Source organism: Rhinolophus hipposideros, assembly GCF_964194185.1.
Source record: "Rhinolophus hipposideros genome assembly, chromosome: 6".
NCBI lineage: Eukaryota > Metazoa > Chordata > Mammalia > Chiroptera > Rhinolophidae > Rhinolophus > Rhinolophus hipposideros.
In genome coordinates, this window is record NC_138052.1 from 52,968,633 (window position 1) to 52,987,928 (window position 19,296).

A 19,296-nucleotide genomic window follows, 5' to 3' on the forward strand; every position below is an offset into this window, starting at 1 on the left:
TTTGAAGCTGACTTTTCAAATTCATATTCATACCATCATTAATCAGTGAATCAATAAGTTTATCGATCTGCTAGGTGCCGAGATGATGACAATTCTACAGCAACCATTTATTGAGCAGGTACTACAGGGTGATTTACATAGTCTCCATATGAGATAGGAATATTATCTCCATTTTATAAAAGAAATAGTGCTTTGCATTCCTTGAACAGAGAGGTTAGGTCGATTGCCCAAGGTTACACAGCTAGCAAGTATCAAAGAGAGGACTGGAATTCATAAAATCTGACGGAAGAGTCTCTACTTTCAGTGAATATTTTACAGTGGAGCAGAATGTCTTTATAGAGAAGGAAGACAGGAAAAGGCTGGGAGGGAGGATGGTAGAGTGTCTGAAACCTTTATCTGATTGGCACTGGGAATTCATTAAGGTTGGGAGCTGGGTGGGTGGGGGGCTGGAGCTCAGGTGGCTACACCTTTAAGGAGATAACTTTAGGTGGTAGGTGTGAAACTAGTCTGAAGAAGGAAAGAACGGAAGCAGAGAGACCAGTTGGAAATCCTTCATTGAGAAGGGCCTGAAACGCAGGGCAGGAAGAATGGAAAGGTGAGATTAGGGTGGGAGATTCCACAGAAAGGACTGAAGGAGGCAAATAAGCAGCTTCATCTTATTTTTTAGATCAAGTCTCTGCAAGAAGTGCAAGGTCTTTTCTAGAGGAAGAGAGCAGCAGGGAGGGAGTTTTACCAACTGTTTTTGTCTCGAGGTCCACGTAATTCTAGTCCAATTTACTGTTAAGTGGTGCAATGGAATGAATGACTGGTCAGGAATGAGGAGGGCACACTCCCTCTGCGTGGGTGGGTAAAGAACGGTGCTGTACATAGAGAACCTGGTACCACAGCAGATTACTTTTGTCATGTCTCTCCTCTATATGCCAAAAGTAGTTCAATAAAAATGTTGTGATAATGGTTATTTTCTTGATTTGTTCTCTAGTTTTAAAACAATTAGCTTCTTAAAAGGAATAAACTTAATTTTAAAGATATATTCCAATTCAGTAAAAGATTTCCTGTATGAACTGAATTTTGCATTTATTGAACAAAAATATCACACCTCACATTTTGCACTTTCACTGTTTTAAATTTCAAAGACAAAACCCCCGAATGGTCACATAAATGACAGAATAGATGTAACTTGAGTTATGTTTCTTCGTCCTTACCATCACTGTGTTATCATTGCTTACTCTGAACACACTGCTTAAAAGCAGGAATGTGACATTCCCGAATGTTGGAGACACAAACTACACCCGGAGCCAGTGCAAAAGGTTCTGAACCATTAGGAACTTACTTTGAAAGTGTGAACTGCGTCCACCTTTGCCAGGGGCTGACTGTATAACTGGGCGTCCTTGGAATTAGCTTACGTGTCCAGTACATGTACAATTAAAGGATAAGTGATAACATGCTAATTCGAAGCTTTCATATCAATTATTTGGGTACTCAACAGTAACCTCAGCAATTCTTCACAATGTATACCAACAAAAAGATTTTTTTCAGGGAAGAGTATCTCATCATCGACATTGTTTAGATTGTAGGCCCACAGCAATGACAAAAAACAGACAGACTTTTACTTGGTTTGATTACTATTTTAAAATTCTCGAAGACAGAGCTCCCTCAGAGCCCCCCAGCTGGTGCGCGTGGTCAGAGCCTAACCATGAAACCGGGAGGGAAGGCAGAGCTGGGGGGACGTGGAGAGCTCCTGGAGCACCTCTATTTTACATACTGTGCTTCCAAATAAGATTTTTTTTTTTTTATCATATGGGGTCCCTGCCAAAAATGTTTGAAAGCCTCTGCAGGAAAATGTCTAGGTGGAGATGTAGAATAAGCACTGGCATTTTAGGAGTTTTGTTTAGAAGAGGCCAGGCCCAAGAAAGTGGTGGGAGACATTTGAGAAGAGATGGTAGCTGACACCATGAGGATGCTGAGCAACAAGAGAAGAATATCAAAAAACAGGTCCATGGCGGCTAGTTACATTTAGGATGTAGTGGGGAGGAGCAAGGGCTGCCCAGGGACGAAGAGAAGACGGAAGAGTGAGAAAGAAAGTAGGATATCCAGAAGAGCACGGCTTTGCAGAATCCAAGGCAGGAGAGGGTTTTAAGAAAGGAAAAGCCAACGCCATTAGAGGTTTGTGAAGAGATCAAAGAAGCTAGATCCTTGGGAGGTGACCAGTGACTTTCAAAAGGAGCAGAAATCACATTTCACAGGCTAACTACCCCCATAGAGGAATGACTAACTACTCTGTGGTGACTCTATACTTTGGAATACTATGCAACAGTAAAAGATGATGAGTTATGGACATGGAAACAATTGCAAGGCATATAGTTGAGCAAACAAGCAAGTTCAGATTGATATGTAAATCTATAATATTACATGTTAAGACAAATTCACACTAGATGGTAGTTTTCCTATGGGATGTACACGCTTTGGAAATGATCTGGAAAGATGCAGCTAACTGATAACAGAGCATAACTGCGTAGCAGTATGGGAACTGGGAGGAAAGCTCAAAGGAGAAAGGGGGCTTTGTCTGCAATGTTTCAATTTGTTACAGAAAAATATATTCTTATAATTACTTGCGGTATTAAAAACTATTTTTAAATAATTGCCTTGCAAGAAGTTAGGAGGAGTGAGAGTGAAGCGTGGAATTGAAGGGAAGGAGAGAACTAAGAATGGACCTTGAGAAGAAGGCAGATTTTAGAGACGATTTTTTTGGCTAAGGAGAGGGAAGCATATATTTGGGCCTAGAGAGGTCATAATGAAAACAAACAAACAAACCCAGATTGTGAAAATATAAGCCAAAGGAGTACAACTGATATAGTGAGTTTGGGGGGTAAGGGGTGGGGGAGGTGGAGGGAATGGAATTAGGACACAAGTGGAGGTACTAGTCTTGAGGAGGGGAAGGTTCCCTCTCACCCTCAGGAAAGGACAAAGAAAAAAGTCTGCAAAGATAACACAGAGAAATATTAATGCAGAAAGGGGAGAAAAGGGGGTCCTCTGGTGAGAGAGTATGAAGAGAGGTCAGGTGCACAAGGAAGGGGCAGGCAGAGCTCTGAGTTCTGAAGCTGGTGACAGAGGTTATACACCGTAGGGCAAACATGGGAGATGGGAACTATGACAGGGATCCCTCTCGGGGTGATTCCAGTGGCTGTGTGGCTGTGGGGCAGACACAGGGAGCCCAGAATCCTGGCCTCACAAGCTTTCCTAGGAATACTTAAAAGCTTTGAACAGGAATAAGACAGCAAAAGGTTTGAGGATGTGTGAGGAGGGGACAGTGGAAAGCCAGGGCATCACAGAAAGAGGAACAGTGCCTTAGCAGCTGGACTGGCTGCAATCGAGGGTTAAAATGGGACAAATAAAAATGATGGTTTGCTGCTGTCTTTTCTAAACAACTGGGAGGAACTCTTGTGAAAAGTCTAGAACAGACTCCTTATTTCCATCACCAAAGTTGTTCCCGTTGGTTTTCTATCTATAATACCTGTTGTCTGTAAAGAAAAACAAAAGTTAACTCTCCACTTTCCTTTATTCTGTGTAACTTTGTATTCTGAGGTTCAAAAATCCCCTCTCTCCACCAATTTGCATGCTGCCTTCTCTGGAAAAAGAGAACGTCATAGCTTGCTGAAACTGAACCAATTTGAATATCATTTTCTAATTTTAAATGCAAATTTATGGAAAGGAGGCAAAAATATAATAAATTAGAAGACGAAAAGACAGTCTCTATCTTTTGTCTAATTATTCAACTAATCTCTAACTTTGAATGTAAGCTAAGATTTGTTACTTTAAAAATCATTTGTGTGCTCTTAGCACTGTCAGAAAAGCATGGCTAAATCTTTAAATAATGAAGAAACACATTAACAAGAACTTTTTTCTTACCGAAATATATCACGATGATTTTTGAGGTTCCAATCACATTCTCCTTTACTGACAAGTTCAAAGAATTCAGTTCTCCTCCTGCACGAAATCAAATGAAGAAAGAAAGAAAGAAAGAAAAAAAACACCTGGAATGAAATTTCTCAGTCTGCAGGGTGACATAAATACATTTATGGGAAAATATAAGACCACCTGAACCACGTAACTTAATATATGAAATCATGAGGTAAAACACTATCAAAATAAATCACTTTAAAAAAAAATGTTGAGGCTTCAAGAAAAAGCCACAATCATTTCTGAATGTATTTACAACAGAGATTATTGAGACATAAAACAGAAAACAATGTGGTCCTGCATTTAGGATTACTTGCTGTGAAGCCCTTTTGGCACTTATTGAAAATCAGAGAATAGCAAGGACAAATAAAAAGTAGGCACAATTCTGGAATGTTCTTTTGTCATTCAATATAGAACTGAACTGTATGATAATCCAAGATAAGATAAACTCCCTGGTAGTAAATTCAGGAGAAATACTTTTTTCTAGGTAAGAAAATAACTAAAATAACTATTTCAGTATTTCAGTGCTTAAAGATATGAGCTATGAAGGAAAAATAACTGTTTAAACAATAGGTCAGTCACCTACTTGTTCTGCAACCTTGGAAAGTCACTTAAAACCTCTGAGCCTCATTTCCTAACCTCTAACATGAGGAATAGATGTGCTAACTCACAGTTATTGTGAGGATAAAATGAGATGACATATGCCAAGCATTTCGTATAGTGTCTGCACATTGTAAATGCTGGATACGCACACGTATGGATACACATTTGGAGATGTATAGATATGGAAAAGAGGAGGGAATATCCTCAAGTTGTAAATATAAGGGCGATCTATATCTATTTTCAAAACTTTTTAAATCTAGTTAAAATCTAGTTTAAATCTAGTTTTCATTAGTATAGTGAGAAAGGAAAAAAGAAACATCACTATTTTGATTTTTTAAGAATCATTTCCCATCTTGGCACTTCCTAGTGAGAGATTATTTAAAGGATTCTGGCACACCGTTTCCCAAAGTGCATCCCACAACATGCTAGTTTTAGGAGGTATTCCATATAAAGGGATTTCCTGGTCAAGTGGGTTTGTGAAATGCTGCCTGTAATCTCTCTCTCTCAGAGTTTCACAGGCCATATTAGCCTTTTGAGAGCTCTGAGAAATACTGAGATAGAAAAGGCTTACTTAACCTTACTTAAAGCACAGCATTCCATAGTACATACCGATGTTTTCAGGAATAACCTTTAGAAAATACTACCATGTCATTTATGGTGGAAATCAGAGTAGGATCTTAGATACTTAGTGTTGACTCATTGGAGTTTGGAAATCAAAGGACAAAATGCTGAATGCAACTGGCTCTCCTGGTCTGGGTTGCCCATCACTGCTGACCAGCTGTATGGACTTCTTGTTATCCAATCAGATTCAACTCCATTTACTACTCCAAAGGGAGTAGGTCAGCAGGATATGTGGCTCACTTCCTTATTCGAGACACAAAGACAGGCCCTGGATTTATTGCTTCAAGTGGTTACAGGTCAAGGTCAAAGGACAGAATGGAATAATCTCTACAACAATCTCATAGCAACTGGCAAAGATGGCATTGCACAGGTACATGGAAGGACCTAGCAGCTCCTCTCCCCTTTGGGTGTGCAAGTATATTACATATCTTTTCTTCTTATAACTTTACCATGTTTTTCAATCATCCTCTCCCTTCTTTATGACCACAGTCAGACCTTTTCCATATCACTACCACGACTATGAACTGAAATAGAAAGGGAAGTGATGGAATGAAAGAGCTCAGACTCACACTGACCTGGGCTTAATGCTGATTATCATTTACTAACTGTGTGGTCCTGGGCAAGTGATTCCACATTGCTGAGCTTTGGACCTCCAGCTTTGAGATGAGGTCCATTAAGCGTTTTGCACTGGTAGATACTCCATACCTGACAGTCATCTTTAATATGTAAATACTATCAGTAATATTACTACCAACAACAATACACAATGGACTAATTGGATTACATGGAAATTGAAGATGTCATCTACTTTTTTCTTCTCCCTGAATGGATATCAGTCTTCTTTTGAATAATTGTGGAGGAGAAAGTTTGGTTCAGCAAATATTTATTAAACACTTACTCTGTGCCACCTCTTTACTAGGCTTTACGGACAGGATATGGGTACAATCTTTAAACATCTCTGAGTTTAGCAGGGGCAATTGACAAATTGCTTATTCCCCTTCAAAGGTGATACTAATGATACAGGGACTAGACTGAGGTGAGGCAGGCACTCACCTTGGGCACAAAGTTTAAGTGGGTGCCCAAACCTCAGGAATCAATGCAAATAATATTTTAATGCAATATTTTAAAAAATCAACACAAACACAAAAAATCCATGAACAAAATATCAACAATTTAAAGACAGGACCTGACACCACTCACATGGCTCACCTCACTTGCCTCTCCTTAGTCCCTTGTCCTGATGAAGCTAATATTTAATGGGTGCTTACGGTGTTCCAGGCAGACTTCCTGCGTTTGGCCACCAGCGACCCACATTACTCACCTTAGGGAAGCTCCTGACCCTTGCAGGGCTTCAGTTTTCTCATCAGTAAAGAGTAACATTAATGGGATCTACTTTGTTAGGGTTGGTGGGAAGATTAAATAAAATGATTTCTGAAAAAGACTTCAGAGAGTGCCTGGCACTCAGTAGGTGTTCAGTAAGGATTAACTACTGTGATTAAGCTCAGAAGTGTTACCTGGAGGAAGTTTTCATAGCTGGTGAGTGGCAGAGCTGGGTCACAAAGAACCTGTTGGAATAACGGCTGTCCCAAGCAGCTACATATACCCTGGGTGTCCTGGGAGCACTGACAAAGGCACTTAGCTTAACTTGGAAAATGATGGGAGACCATGGAAGGCTTTCTTAGAGGGCTTGTCAGTCTTCATCCCTGTCATCACGGGCACCTGGGTGTCATTTCAATCCTGTGAGTTATTCTAAGAAATCACTAGAATGTAAGCTCCATGAGGACAAGGGCCTGGACAGTTTTTGTTCACTCCTGGATCCCCAGTGCCTACAAACAGTAATGACATGTAATAGGAGCTTAATAAATATTTGTTGAATTGATGAATGAATTAAAAAGGTTATCTCATAAAGCTATTCATTAAAAAAAAAATCACTCTTCAGCGACTGGTTTCATCTAGATTCTACCTGTTCTGGGATCTTCAAAGTTGCTATTTGGAGAGATTAAGATAAGAAAAACAACAAAAGAAAAACGATATATACACGGTGGAATATTACTTGGCCATAAAAAATAATGAAATTTTACCATTTGCAACAACATGGGTGGACCTAGAAGGTATTATGCTAAGTGAAGTAAGTCAGACAAAGACAAATACCATATGATTTCACTTAAATGTGGAGTCTAAAGAACAAAACAAATAAACAAGCAAAACAGAAACAGACTTATAGATACAGAGAACAAACTGACGGTTGCCAGGTGGGAGGAAGTTGGAGGGCTGGGTGAAAAAAGGTGAAAGGATTGAGAAGTACAAATTGGTAGTTACAAAATAGTCATGGGATGTAAAGTACGACATAGGGAATATATCGTGTTTCACCGAAAATAAGACCTAGCGGACAATCAACTCTAATGCATCTTTTGGAGCAAACCTTAATATAAGACCCGGTCTTATTTTACTATAATATAAGACTGGGTATAATATAATATAATATAATATAATATAATATAATATAATATAATATAATATAATATAATACCGGGTCTTATATTAATTTTTGCTCTAAAAGACGCATTAGAACTGATTGTCTGGCTAGGTCTTATTTTTGGGGAAACAGGGTAGTCAATAATATTGTGATAACTATGTATGGTGCCAGATGGGTACTAAATTTATCAGGGTGATCACTTGTAAGTTATATAAATGTCTAACCACAATACCGTATACCTAAAATTAATATAATATATATTTTTTTAAATTAAAGTTTATTGGGGTGATAATTGTTAGTAAAGTTACATAGATTTCAGGTGTACAATTCTGTATTACATCATCTATAAATCCCATTGTGTGTTCACCACCCAGTCAGTTCCTTTTCCATCACCATGTTAATACAAAATAATATTGAATGTCAATTGTAATTGAAAAATACAAATATTAGAAAAAGAGAAAAATAAATTCTTATTTTGAAAAACAAAACAACATGAAATCTATCCAAGAAAAACACTGTCAGATTCTTGAATACTAGATTGCAACCTGAATCAAGTGGACAACATTAAAAGTGGTGGGAAATTTAAACACCATTCCCATCCAATGTCTGATCTTCCGTCCACTGATAATTGTTATATCTGCTGAGATTATGTTTGATACATGAGATATAACATCTTTGATGCAAAGTGGAGGCATATTACCTAGGTAGCTAACTCGATGCAGAAAATAATTTTAAAAAAACAACAACAAATCTATGATCTGCGAACAAAATAGCACCATAAGAATAAATTCCCCAATGACAGAAAAGTTTAATAGCTAGAGTTGCTGGTGTGAAAGTCTTAAATCTATTAAATCCCAAATCAGTCATAGGCTTCATCTCACATTATAACAAAACTAGATTTTATTGTATCAGGACCAGAGGGAATATCTACTCTCCTGAGGGAATGGTGGATAGAGGAAGGTGGGAGGATTTTTTTTCACAGGGCACAGAAAAATGCGGCATACTAATTTTATTTTTCCTCTACTAACAAAAGTATGCAATTTCATAATAGGTTCTATTTATTCTGGAGTCCCATGGTCTGGCTGTGACCTCAGAAGGTAACAGAGGACCTCCTACACACCATAGTTGTATCAAAATAAACACGGGAAAAGCCTAGTCACTGGTGGAACCATGGTACATCACACATCTGGTAATATATCTGGTCATTTTAAATGCCAAATAGATGCTTTGAAGTTTAAACCAAAGTACATTTAATTTTTTTTTAAGTTTCTGAAATTAACGTCTTGAAAGATCAAGAGATGGGGTTAATCATTTTCATAAGGCTGCAAAAGGATTTTTGAAGTGATGATGTGCAAAGTTCACATAACAAATTTATTACGCCTATTTAATACATTTTAAAAGGTATAAAATTGCACAATGGACATATAGAATCGATCTCTCTGTTCACCCTCCAGCCTAGAAATAAATGCTTTACGCGTCCCGTGGAGGCCCCTGGCGTCTCTGCCCTGCTGATTCTGCCTCCCTCCCATCACAAGATGGCCAGTTTCTAAATCTTGCATAAGTCATCTTCATATGTAGCCTTGTAATTTTACTAGGTAGATTATGCATAATGTTGCTCTGCATGTTTTATATTTTATAAAAGGTATCATCATAGCGACTGTGTTCTTTGGCATTTTGCTTCTTCTCAGTGTTTATGAGATTCATCCAGCTGGCTATGTATAGAGCTAGGCCACTCCTTGTCACTGCTGCATGGCAGTTCACATATCAGCATATCCATGGTGATTTACCCTTTCCCTGCTGATGAAAATGTAGATTATTTCCAATTTTTTTTGCTGTTATATACAGTGCTGTTATGAACATCTTTGTATATGTCTCTGGGAATTTGTGTGAGTCTCCTATCTCTGCCTGTCTGTTTTTTCCTTTCTGTCTCTGTCTCTGTGTGTGTGTGTGTGTGTGTGTGTGTGTTTGTCTGTCTGTCTCTTTCTTCATATATATATGTATATATATATATGGAAAATTCCATATATGTGTATATAGAAAATTGCTGGGTCGTAGAATGATTTCTTTTCTATATTTAACTTGAGTTTTCATTATAATTACAGACTGTTAAAGGTATATGGGATGGGACCTTTGAGAAAAATCTGCTGTAATTCTCTCAGTTTATAAGTGAGGAAACTCAAGGTAAAGGAAGGTGAAGTTGATTTGCTCTGAGTCCCAGGGAAGTTATGGGAAGATCTAGGTGGACTTCAGGTCCCCAGCCTACCAGTTCTAGCCCATGAGACCATCTTTGTAAACCGTGTGTAGCATGAACCTTGGGGGCCAGATAGCCTTGTATGTGGTGAGAAGATGGACAGCAGAAGCTGAACCCCTTCATGAGCTGCCATGGCATTGCAGGCTGCTCTACCAAGGCAGTACCCAGTACTGAGTACCATGGCAGGCACCAGACAGGTCTTTCCATTATCAACAGGGGATGTTCCAAAGAAGAGCTGCAGGTGGCCCAGGCCAGGTTGGTGGTTCACAGCTCCAGGTAGCTTATTTCTGACATCCTCCTTGGTGATCATCATTAACAAAACAACAATGTGAAAATTACTGTGCTTTTGAGAAGTAAATTTGTTCACACAGCTGCTCCTTTTAGCATCTATATGTGTACACGTATGTAGATTACAGGATCAACAGCATGAGCATCTGCGAATATGCTAAAGATAGGAGCTCTTTTAAAATTATGGGACTGATAAAATGAACAGTTGAAAATCCACAAAATTATATAATACTCCTTGGATCCGGACTCCCTGTCATGAGGAACTACGTATATCATTAACTTCTCAAGCGGATCACTGGGAACCTTGATTTTCAAGGACAATGGCAAATACCTCGGCTAGTGAAAAGCAACCTACTGGAAAATCTTATTTATAATCAGATATGTTTTTATTAGGCTTTTATCCAGCTCTCCTGACACATGAGCCACTCAGAAAAATAGCAGTCTTTACAAAAGCATCATTTGAACAGAATTGCTAAAATTATCCTAAAAAATAATTCTAAAGATTGGTACCAGTCACCCATCACTACACTGCAAATCTTTCTGGTTTGTAATTTATCTGCAAGTCACCTTTTATTTGTAAAGCAAGAAATCCCCATTCCTGTGTATATTTTAATCAGGAATATTTTTTGTAAATTTATATATCTATGCATATATATGCGTGCATGTATATTCTTTATCTAGCTATTTATCTAACTGTTCTGAATCCACTAAAAGTCCATGAATGTTAGGAAGGTTTTGCTGCTGAGGTAACAAATCATGATTGTGATTTTCCCACAATTTCAACTTTAGAATTCTCAGACAGAGGTGGCAGGAGTGCGTGTGTGGATGGGCGGGAGTGGGTGCAGAGGGGAGCAGCAGATTTGTTCTTGCAGTGTTCTCACAGCTCATGTAAAAGGCCAATCAGACATCTGCAATTGATTGTTAAATGAAGATTCTGGAGAGATTTTGGACTTTGGGTGTAAAATTACCGGAGAAGAATAGAAAATTAATATATACATGTTAACTCCAGTACTTAAGACTAAAGGAAAAAAAAGTTACATATTTAATTTGGAAAATGAATTATCTCCCTGCTTAAACTAGCACCGATAACACAACGGCCAGGTACGAATACAATGACCTATGTGATGGTGGGCTGAGGTTGACAGCATGAATAAAATTGGGAAAATGCAGAACATGGAAAGATTAGAATGACTCTGAAGTTTGAAAATGGTGGAAGATTAGACAACACAAGGCCCTAACCATCAGTTCAGTCAAACCATAATCACCAGGCCAAGAAGTGGTTTAGGGTGTTGCTAGATGGCATGTGCCCCTGTAGCCCCTGTGTTAACTTTGGCCACAGCACTCGTGACGCTATGGTGTTACTGTTCTCTCTTCCCCCCTGACTTTGAGTGTTAACCTACCTCTATCTCCCCAGCAGCTAGCACAGAACCTAACATAAAGAAGGCATCAAAAGGTGCTAGTGGATGAATGTCTCATTTTTTAAATTCAGTTGCAATATCAACTGATATTTGAATGGGGCTACAAGGATGAATAGTTGTAAAAATACTTTGAAATGCATCAAGAAGTACCAAAATATTTCTATCATCAACCTACCCCAGGGCCTGTTGTTCTAACATTATAACAATTTCAATGGATTAATTAATCAAGGTGCTGTTAAAATATAAGAATGTTTGGGAAAGAGCAACGGATTAATCCCTATAAATCATCACACCTTTCTATGCCATAATTTATTGTCTTCTTTCCCAGTATGGTCGTTAGTTGAGTGCAGGCAACTGTGGAAGTTGAAACACTTAATAAATATTTGTTGAATGATGAATAAATGTATATTCCTGTCTGCATAGAAGTAGAAATATTTGTTGAGATCCTCTTGTATTTTTTTAAATAAATTGCTCAAGATATTAACCTAATTTTAAAAGGATGGTCAAACTGTGGCTCCAACAATCCTAGATAATTTAGTACATTTTGCTGTCACTATCAGATGCTTTTGAGAAATACTACTTATTGCATACCTTTGGAAAGACAAAGAAACCATTGGACTGATCATTTTTCCTAATTGCTGATGAATATTTGTAGAGCACAAAGGGAATGAAAAATTTTCAATTTGAAGATTAATCTGATTAATTTTAAAAAACCAACCCAAAAGACATTTATAAATGAATTTATAAAATCTGAACTATTGGATAATTCTTGGTTTAGATAGTTGTCTAAGGCAAGGTGGTATGGAGACAAGAGCACAGAAACTTGACTTTGGGCAAATTCTTACCCACTCTAAGCCTAGGTATCCTTATCTATAGCATGGGGATAACAGTAACTACTTTATAGGTTGATCTGAAAAGTAAATACCAAAAAAGTTTATATTTTGAGAACTTGTTATGTCAGGCAGTGCGCCAAGTTTGGGGGCTCCAAGAGTGAGATGTCTGCGTTTATGGGGCTCCCATTCTAGTGGCAACATAGGGAGATACCGCAGTGCCTACAACAGCACTGGGCACGGAACAGGCACCTGGCAGACGAGAGATAGTGTTGTGTGATCACAACCTGTTGGGGATGGATGCTAAATTATAACTGCTACCTGACAGCAACACCCTCCACCACTGTATGAAAGCTCGAGAACTGCCAACCTCTGATGCCCCAGCTTAGCTCAGCTGCAAGCATGGAGCCTCTAACTGCAGTCTCTGCTACACCAGTTAGGTTCCTGAGCAGCTCTAACCTGGGGCCTCCACACCAGTGCTCCATTCTGCTGGCAGAGTCTGCAGTTAGTTGAATTGTTACTGGCTTGCTTCCTAGTGTGCTTGGCACTGGCCTCAGACAGGGGCATACTCAAGTTACTGCTGCCCTGAATGCATGAATGTTCCCAGGATTGGCCTCAGTTTCCCCTTTAGTAGTCTTAAGGTAACAGTTATATGACTGCAGAGAGCACGGCAGAATAGTTAAGACATTTTGGAGTCCAACTACTTGGCTCAACTCTCAGCTTTACCATTTCACATTGTGAGCAATCTATTGCATCTCTCCAAACCTGTTTCCTCATGTGCACGTGAGGTCAAGCATAGTATCTATTCTAATGAGACAGCTCCTAGTATTAAATGGGATAAGGTGTAAAGCGATAAACCTCCTAAGTAAGCACGCAGGAAATAGTAGGAGTTGTTTTTATTGTGAACTGTGCAAGTTGCATAGGTCATTTTTGTTGACTTATATGCAGATAAATATTACAGGACATTTGTGACTTCTATTTGATTTTTTTTTTTTTTTTTAAGGAGAGTGCAGCTCATGGTGGCCCATGTGGTGATCGAACTGGCAAACTTGGTGTTATTAGCACTACACTCTAACCAACTGAGCTAACTAGCCACCCGCTATTTGAAATTTTAAAGCATGTAATTTTGGATTTCTCTCTCTGTCCACCCTAACAAGCTTCATCTTTTATGTTTTAAATTTAAAAAAATGTTCTGGCTAAATGATTCCTTTATTTATAAGATATTTTACACGATTAATATTATTAAATTTTAATTATTTAGATTATTTAAATTTTAATTATTTAAATTACCAAATTGTCTTTCAAATAGGTAATCTCCTTTGGCCACCACAAGGACAACCCGCAGGGATTGGTTTGGGTGATATGTTTATCCCCAGGTTGCTGACCAGGAAACCAAGGGAAAGGGAGATTGAGTGACTCCCTCAAAGTCACATGTCTGGTGACTGATAAGGTACATCTAATTCCTGCTTGAGACGCTGAAATTACTATTTAATTATCAAAGCCTTATTCACTGCAGGGACTCGGGAATAGGCACAGAAATCATTTTTAGAAAATCACTCAGCAGAAACTGAAAAATGTTTTCAGTGAGTTGGAAAACCAGACTGAAGAATTAACCCCCAGACTTAGGTCGTGAAGCCTAGAAATTCACACTGACATGTTTTGTCTTGTTTTGTTTTGTTTTTAAACCTTGGTGAAGTCTGCTTTTATCTGTCATATGTAGGACAGAATCCTGAGGTCACCTAAAGTCATTAGAAATTAGTTACACGTTTTTGTGGTTATTTTGAAAGGGGTTCCATGTTTCCAGGAATCTTACATTTTTACATGGCAGGAGATCGTGCCCCGAGCAATGAGTCATAAACCCCTCTCCAAAAGGCCTAGCCTTTCTTCCTGACAGCTCCGGCTGTCAGCTTCCTGGGAGGAAGCAGTGAGCTGCCTCTTTGATTGACCTCAGCTGTATCACGACTTTTGATTTGAGTAGTCAGGGCAGAAGGACCGATGCCAATCCAGACTTGTAGATAGTAGTTGTATGGAGCTGCCTCACATCCTATTGGCCAGCCTTTGTCCAGCCATCGCTTCTTCAACCAGCGCTGCTTCAACCAGTGCCACAGCTCCTGCCTTGCTGGCCCTGTGCCTTGCTTACTTTCTGTCCTGGTGCTGCTCTGACTCCATGTGTGGGACTGGATGCTGCAGGAATCCCCAGCCCGCAGGCGTGCATGTCCTGAAAGGGTGGGAGTTAACCCCCATGGAATAACCTTGGCTGATAGAAGATGGAGGCTGGGGATAATTTTGAGGTGCAGCAGACAAGATTTCAGACAGTCCCTGCAGGATCAAGCTTGGTGGCCTACAGTGGTGACCAACAAGGGACTGTGTCCTTACAATAGCTTTCCTACTTGCCGTTTCACTGTCCCAGTCCCCTACAGTCTCCAGTCTCCTATTTATGAGGTCACTTCTAAGATGGTCACTTACCACGTACCGCTGGTAAGCCCTTGTCTCAGCTCTGCTTCAGGACAGGGCACAGGGAACTCACGCTGGTTCTCGTATTAAACCAATTCATGCATGCCTGGGAAGGTCACTATGGCCATGTAATTTATCCCCAATTCAAGTGACAACAATTTCTTGATTTTTCCATTAGAGAGGGAATATAATGATGATGGAAAAAGCCCCCAAAGAGGTATGGGTTCCAGTTTAGCCACTAATTATATGTGATCCAAACTATACTATTTAACCTTTTCAAGCTCAGTGTGTGATCTACAAAAAAAGATGACTTAGATTACATCATTTCTAACATCCCTTCCAGTTCCACACTGTATATTTGTGAAATAAAAGCATCTGGGTGACAGTTTGCACTAGCTGCTTTCCCCCTCATTAACCCTAGGAGTTGTTTTGGCTAAAAATATGGCAACACGTTAATGCAACTTCAGACAGGCAAGTGAATCACCCTCCTGAAGGTCTAGATTAGAGAATGAGCAGCTATTCAGAACCTCAAAAAACAATAACGCTGACAAAAAGAGAACCAGCCAGCTTCTTTGGGAGTCAGCAGACATTAGCAGGGGCTGCAGCATTAAGATAAGAACAGAGTAATGAGAAAACGAGTTGCAACCAACTTCCTCGACTGCATTCCAGCGGTTACTCAGTCATTCGTCACATCCCTAACAGGGCTTAATAAATGGACTCCAACCATCGAGATTTTTTTCTCCCTTAGAAGTTACTTGGAAACGTGGCTTGGCAAAATGCTTCTACTTTAAGGAAAATTTGACAAATTCTTGCAAGTGTTAGAGACAGGAAATAAAAACATTAAAGGCATATAGGCTTCTATAAGTTTCAAATGAAAGCTCAATTCAGAAAAAGAGGGAAGATCATAGTAGTTAAGTCAAACATGAGAGCCACAAAACATGCAAAATAAATAGGCTATAAAGCAAATGAGGTTGTAGATGTAGCCATTTCTAAGACATACAAGACATTTACAAGATATAAGATGTTTATAAGATAAATAACATAGGTATTGTAATCTCCATTTTACACATGAAGAAAAGGGGCTCAGAGAGGTAAATGATTTGTCTGATGACACACAGCTAGGTAATGGCAGAGCGGGGATTTTAATTTTTTAAATGTTTTTAAAACTAATTAAAATTTGTACTTATCAAAGTAATACACGCATAGTTAATAAATCAAACAGTATTAAAAAGCATACAGTTGACCCTTGAGTAATATGGAGGTTAAGGATCAATCCCATGTAGTCGAAAACCCACACATAACTTTTGACTCTCCAAAAACTTCCACCACCCCTCAGTATCTGTGGTGGATTGGTTCCAGGACCCCTGAAGATACCAAAATCCATGGATGCTCAAATCCTTTATATGAAACGGTGTAGAACAATGCATGCAGCCAGCCCTCTGCCACCGCGGAGTCCCAATACTGTTTTTGATCCATGGTTGGTTGAATCCATGGATGTGAAAACCCCCAATACACAGGGCTGACTGTATTTATTGAAAAAAATCTGTACGAGGGAACTGCATAGTGCAAGCCTGTGTCGTTCAAGGGTCAACTGTATTATAAAATAAAGCAGTGTTTTCAATATTGCTGCTTTCTTATCCTTTGACTGTATTTCTCAATGCTTTCATAGGATTTTTTTAGTTTGGCCACCATGTTTTTAATTTACACAGCTCTTGCTTCTCCTGTGGTGTCCCTATTATTTTTTAAAGCATCCTGTTCTTGTTTCATGGATGTAATATCTTACTTCCTAAAGATAGTAACAATAGTTTTTGTGATTTCTTCCACTCCCTGTTTTCTCTGATTCCACTTTTTGTTGTTAGTTTCGGCCTCTGTGTTTCATATGGGAGGGTTTCATCCATGATCTGCGATCCTAGGTATCTGTTTGTGTGTAATAGCAAGACATTAAAAGACTAAGCAGGAGTTGTATGTATGTGTCGCACAAACTCATTGCAGGAGACATGTTTATACTAAAACATTATTCATTGTTTATCTGAAATGCAAATTTAACTGGGCTTCTTGTATTTCTGTTTGCTAAATCTGACAACCCTGGGTGTGTGGATTATGGACTTCTAGCTTCTGGGTGACTAGGCTATGGCCTATGGGTTTTTAATGCAGACACTCACAGGGTTCTTTCTCCCATTTTTCCAGAGAATAGACCTCTGGCCTTCTCCAGGGATAGGAGAAAGGTGGTTCTCTGGCTATGTTGGTGGAGAACTTCATAGGCTCTGAGTGTTCTGTAACTGACTTTCTAATAATCTTCTTGTTTTAAGCCTTTAAGAGTGTCACATCTACTTTTCACGGCACTTTTTGTCTCTGAGCCCCAAGCAAGTTCCGCAAGGCAAACTGGCTTTTCTTTCAGAGTTGCGCTCCTCCGTGGGTCCTACTTTTCTCTTCTACTCGGCTAGATCAGTTATCATTCACCAGTTGGCCTTCCACTTTTCACAAATGTATTGACATGTTATGGATCATGTATGTTATATCAGTTGTTATGTACCCTTTCTCTTCCTCCTTGTAGATTTATGCCTTTTAAATTCATTTACCATTTCAGCAAAGTTTCAGGAGGGAGAAGACATAGACACTTGGGCTCACTATGCCAGGTTTAACTAGAATGACAGAAGGAGATTTAAATCCAGACCAATAATTCCAAAGCCTTTACTGCTTCCACTGTTACCATGTAATAACCCATGTAGCAGAAGCCAATGATAAATACGTGTGGCATATGCGAGTTATCTACTCGCGTATCTCTCCTCCCATTTTTTCTTAGTAACAGAATCCTTGGTTTTTAGTGGGGCATGTGATTACAGATACGTGCTGCTTAACGATGGGGATATGTCATGTGAAACCCATCGTTAAGTGATTCCATCATCGTGTGAACATCATGGAGTACACTTACACAAACCTAGATGGTATAGCCTACCACATCTAGGCTATACGGTATACCATTGTTGTATATGTGGTCCGTATTCACCAAACATTACGTAGCATATGACTACATCCAGAATAAAGGCTTCCTTTCCCAACCTTCCTTCAACCAAGGTATGGCCAATGACTAAATTGTGATGAATGAAATATAAGTGGAAGTGTTACGTGGAGTTTCCAGAAAATTCTTTTAAAAGATATCTTGCATCACCATTTGGTTTCTTTCTTCTTTGTCCCTTCCTTCTTTCTGCTAGGTAGAATGTGGATATTATGCCTGGAGCTTGAGCCGCTATCTTGGACTAAGGTGGAGACCATGTGTTGAAGGTGGCAGTACGGAAAGAAAGAAGTAGACTGGGTCCCTGAAGACTTAACATAGTTACTATACCAACTGCAGATTACTTATCTCCAGACTTTTTTTACATGACAAAAAAGTAAGCCACTGTTATTTGGGGTTTTTCTGTCCCTTACAGTTAAATCTAACTCTAACTGATACAATGCCAAAGTGCAGTAATAAAATACCAACACATGTTTCCTAGAAAAGGTGGTAGAAAAGATGAACCTTAAAGGATAATTCAGCCAGATGGGGAAGTGGAGGGATAAGATTCTATATTGGGACAGTAATATGATTGGGGCAAGAAGGGCACTGCATAAGGAATTTTCAAAGGGTAACATGTAGACCTGTCTGGTTGAAGTAGACAAATCGTGTAGGAAAGAAGTGGAAGATAAAAATGCAAAAAGGTTGAAGGCAGTTTATGGAGGGCCTTGAAAGTCAAACCAAGTTTAGAGGTTGCTTTGAAAGCAATGAAACTACTGAAGTCTTTTCAAATGGAAGATGGAGACACAGGTCTTGAATGTGAGGGAAGCTTAGAGAGAAGAATTTCAGAGTCTTCTATATACTTATTTATGTAAAGGTATTATAGAGATGAAGTTAGGGGAGTGAACCTAAGTACAGTAAAAAAAGAAGAACACGGGTTCAAGAACTCATACATGGGAGGAAGGAGAAAAGAAATTCGCAAAGGATCCAGAAAAGGAGAAAGGCAGCTGGATGTTGAGGAAGAAAAGAGAGTAGAAATTGACAATGAGAAGTCAGTAAACCTTCAGATGTCTCAAAGAAGCTAGAAAATAGCAGACATGAGTAAAGATCATCGAATTTGGGGACAAGGAAGTCTCTGGTGACTTCTGAAAGTACAATTTTGATAGAATGTGAAGGTGGATGTGGCTCGTTAAGGCGTAAATGTGTGTTAGAAAAATAAAGGTATTAATGTGCTCCATTTATTTTAAAAGGTAGGCAGTAAAAGAAAGGTAAATTGAAAAGCAATTAAAGATCTCCATCAGGTCAAGTGAAATAATTTTTTAAGGAAGGGAAGTTGGTCTTTAAGAGAAAACTGTGCATATCAGTGAAGGAAGAGATTTCCAGGCTGCCAAAAGACAAGGTACCTG

The 19,296-nt window shown here is 39.0% G+C and overlaps 1 protein-coding gene across 3 annotated transcripts in view; it reads right to left on the reverse strand.

Moving 5' to 3' along the window:
- Positions 1 to 19,296, reverse strand: part of PDE11A (phosphodiesterase 11A) — a gene marked incomplete at its 5' end in the record, with an annotated part of 327,465 nt that overhangs the window by 48,665 nt on the left and 259,504 nt on the right. For 2 of the 3 annotated variants that reach the window (XM_081051501.1, XM_081051499.1), the window contains one exon: positions 3,907 to 3,984. The exons of the other annotated variant lie outside the window; for it this stretch is intronic. In XM_081051501.1, the coding sequence (XP_080907627.1) occupies positions 3,907 to 3,984 (78 nt within the window). The remainder of the gene's footprint in view (positions 1 to 3,906; positions 3,985 to 19,296) is intronic. 3 annotated transcript variants of the gene reach the window in all.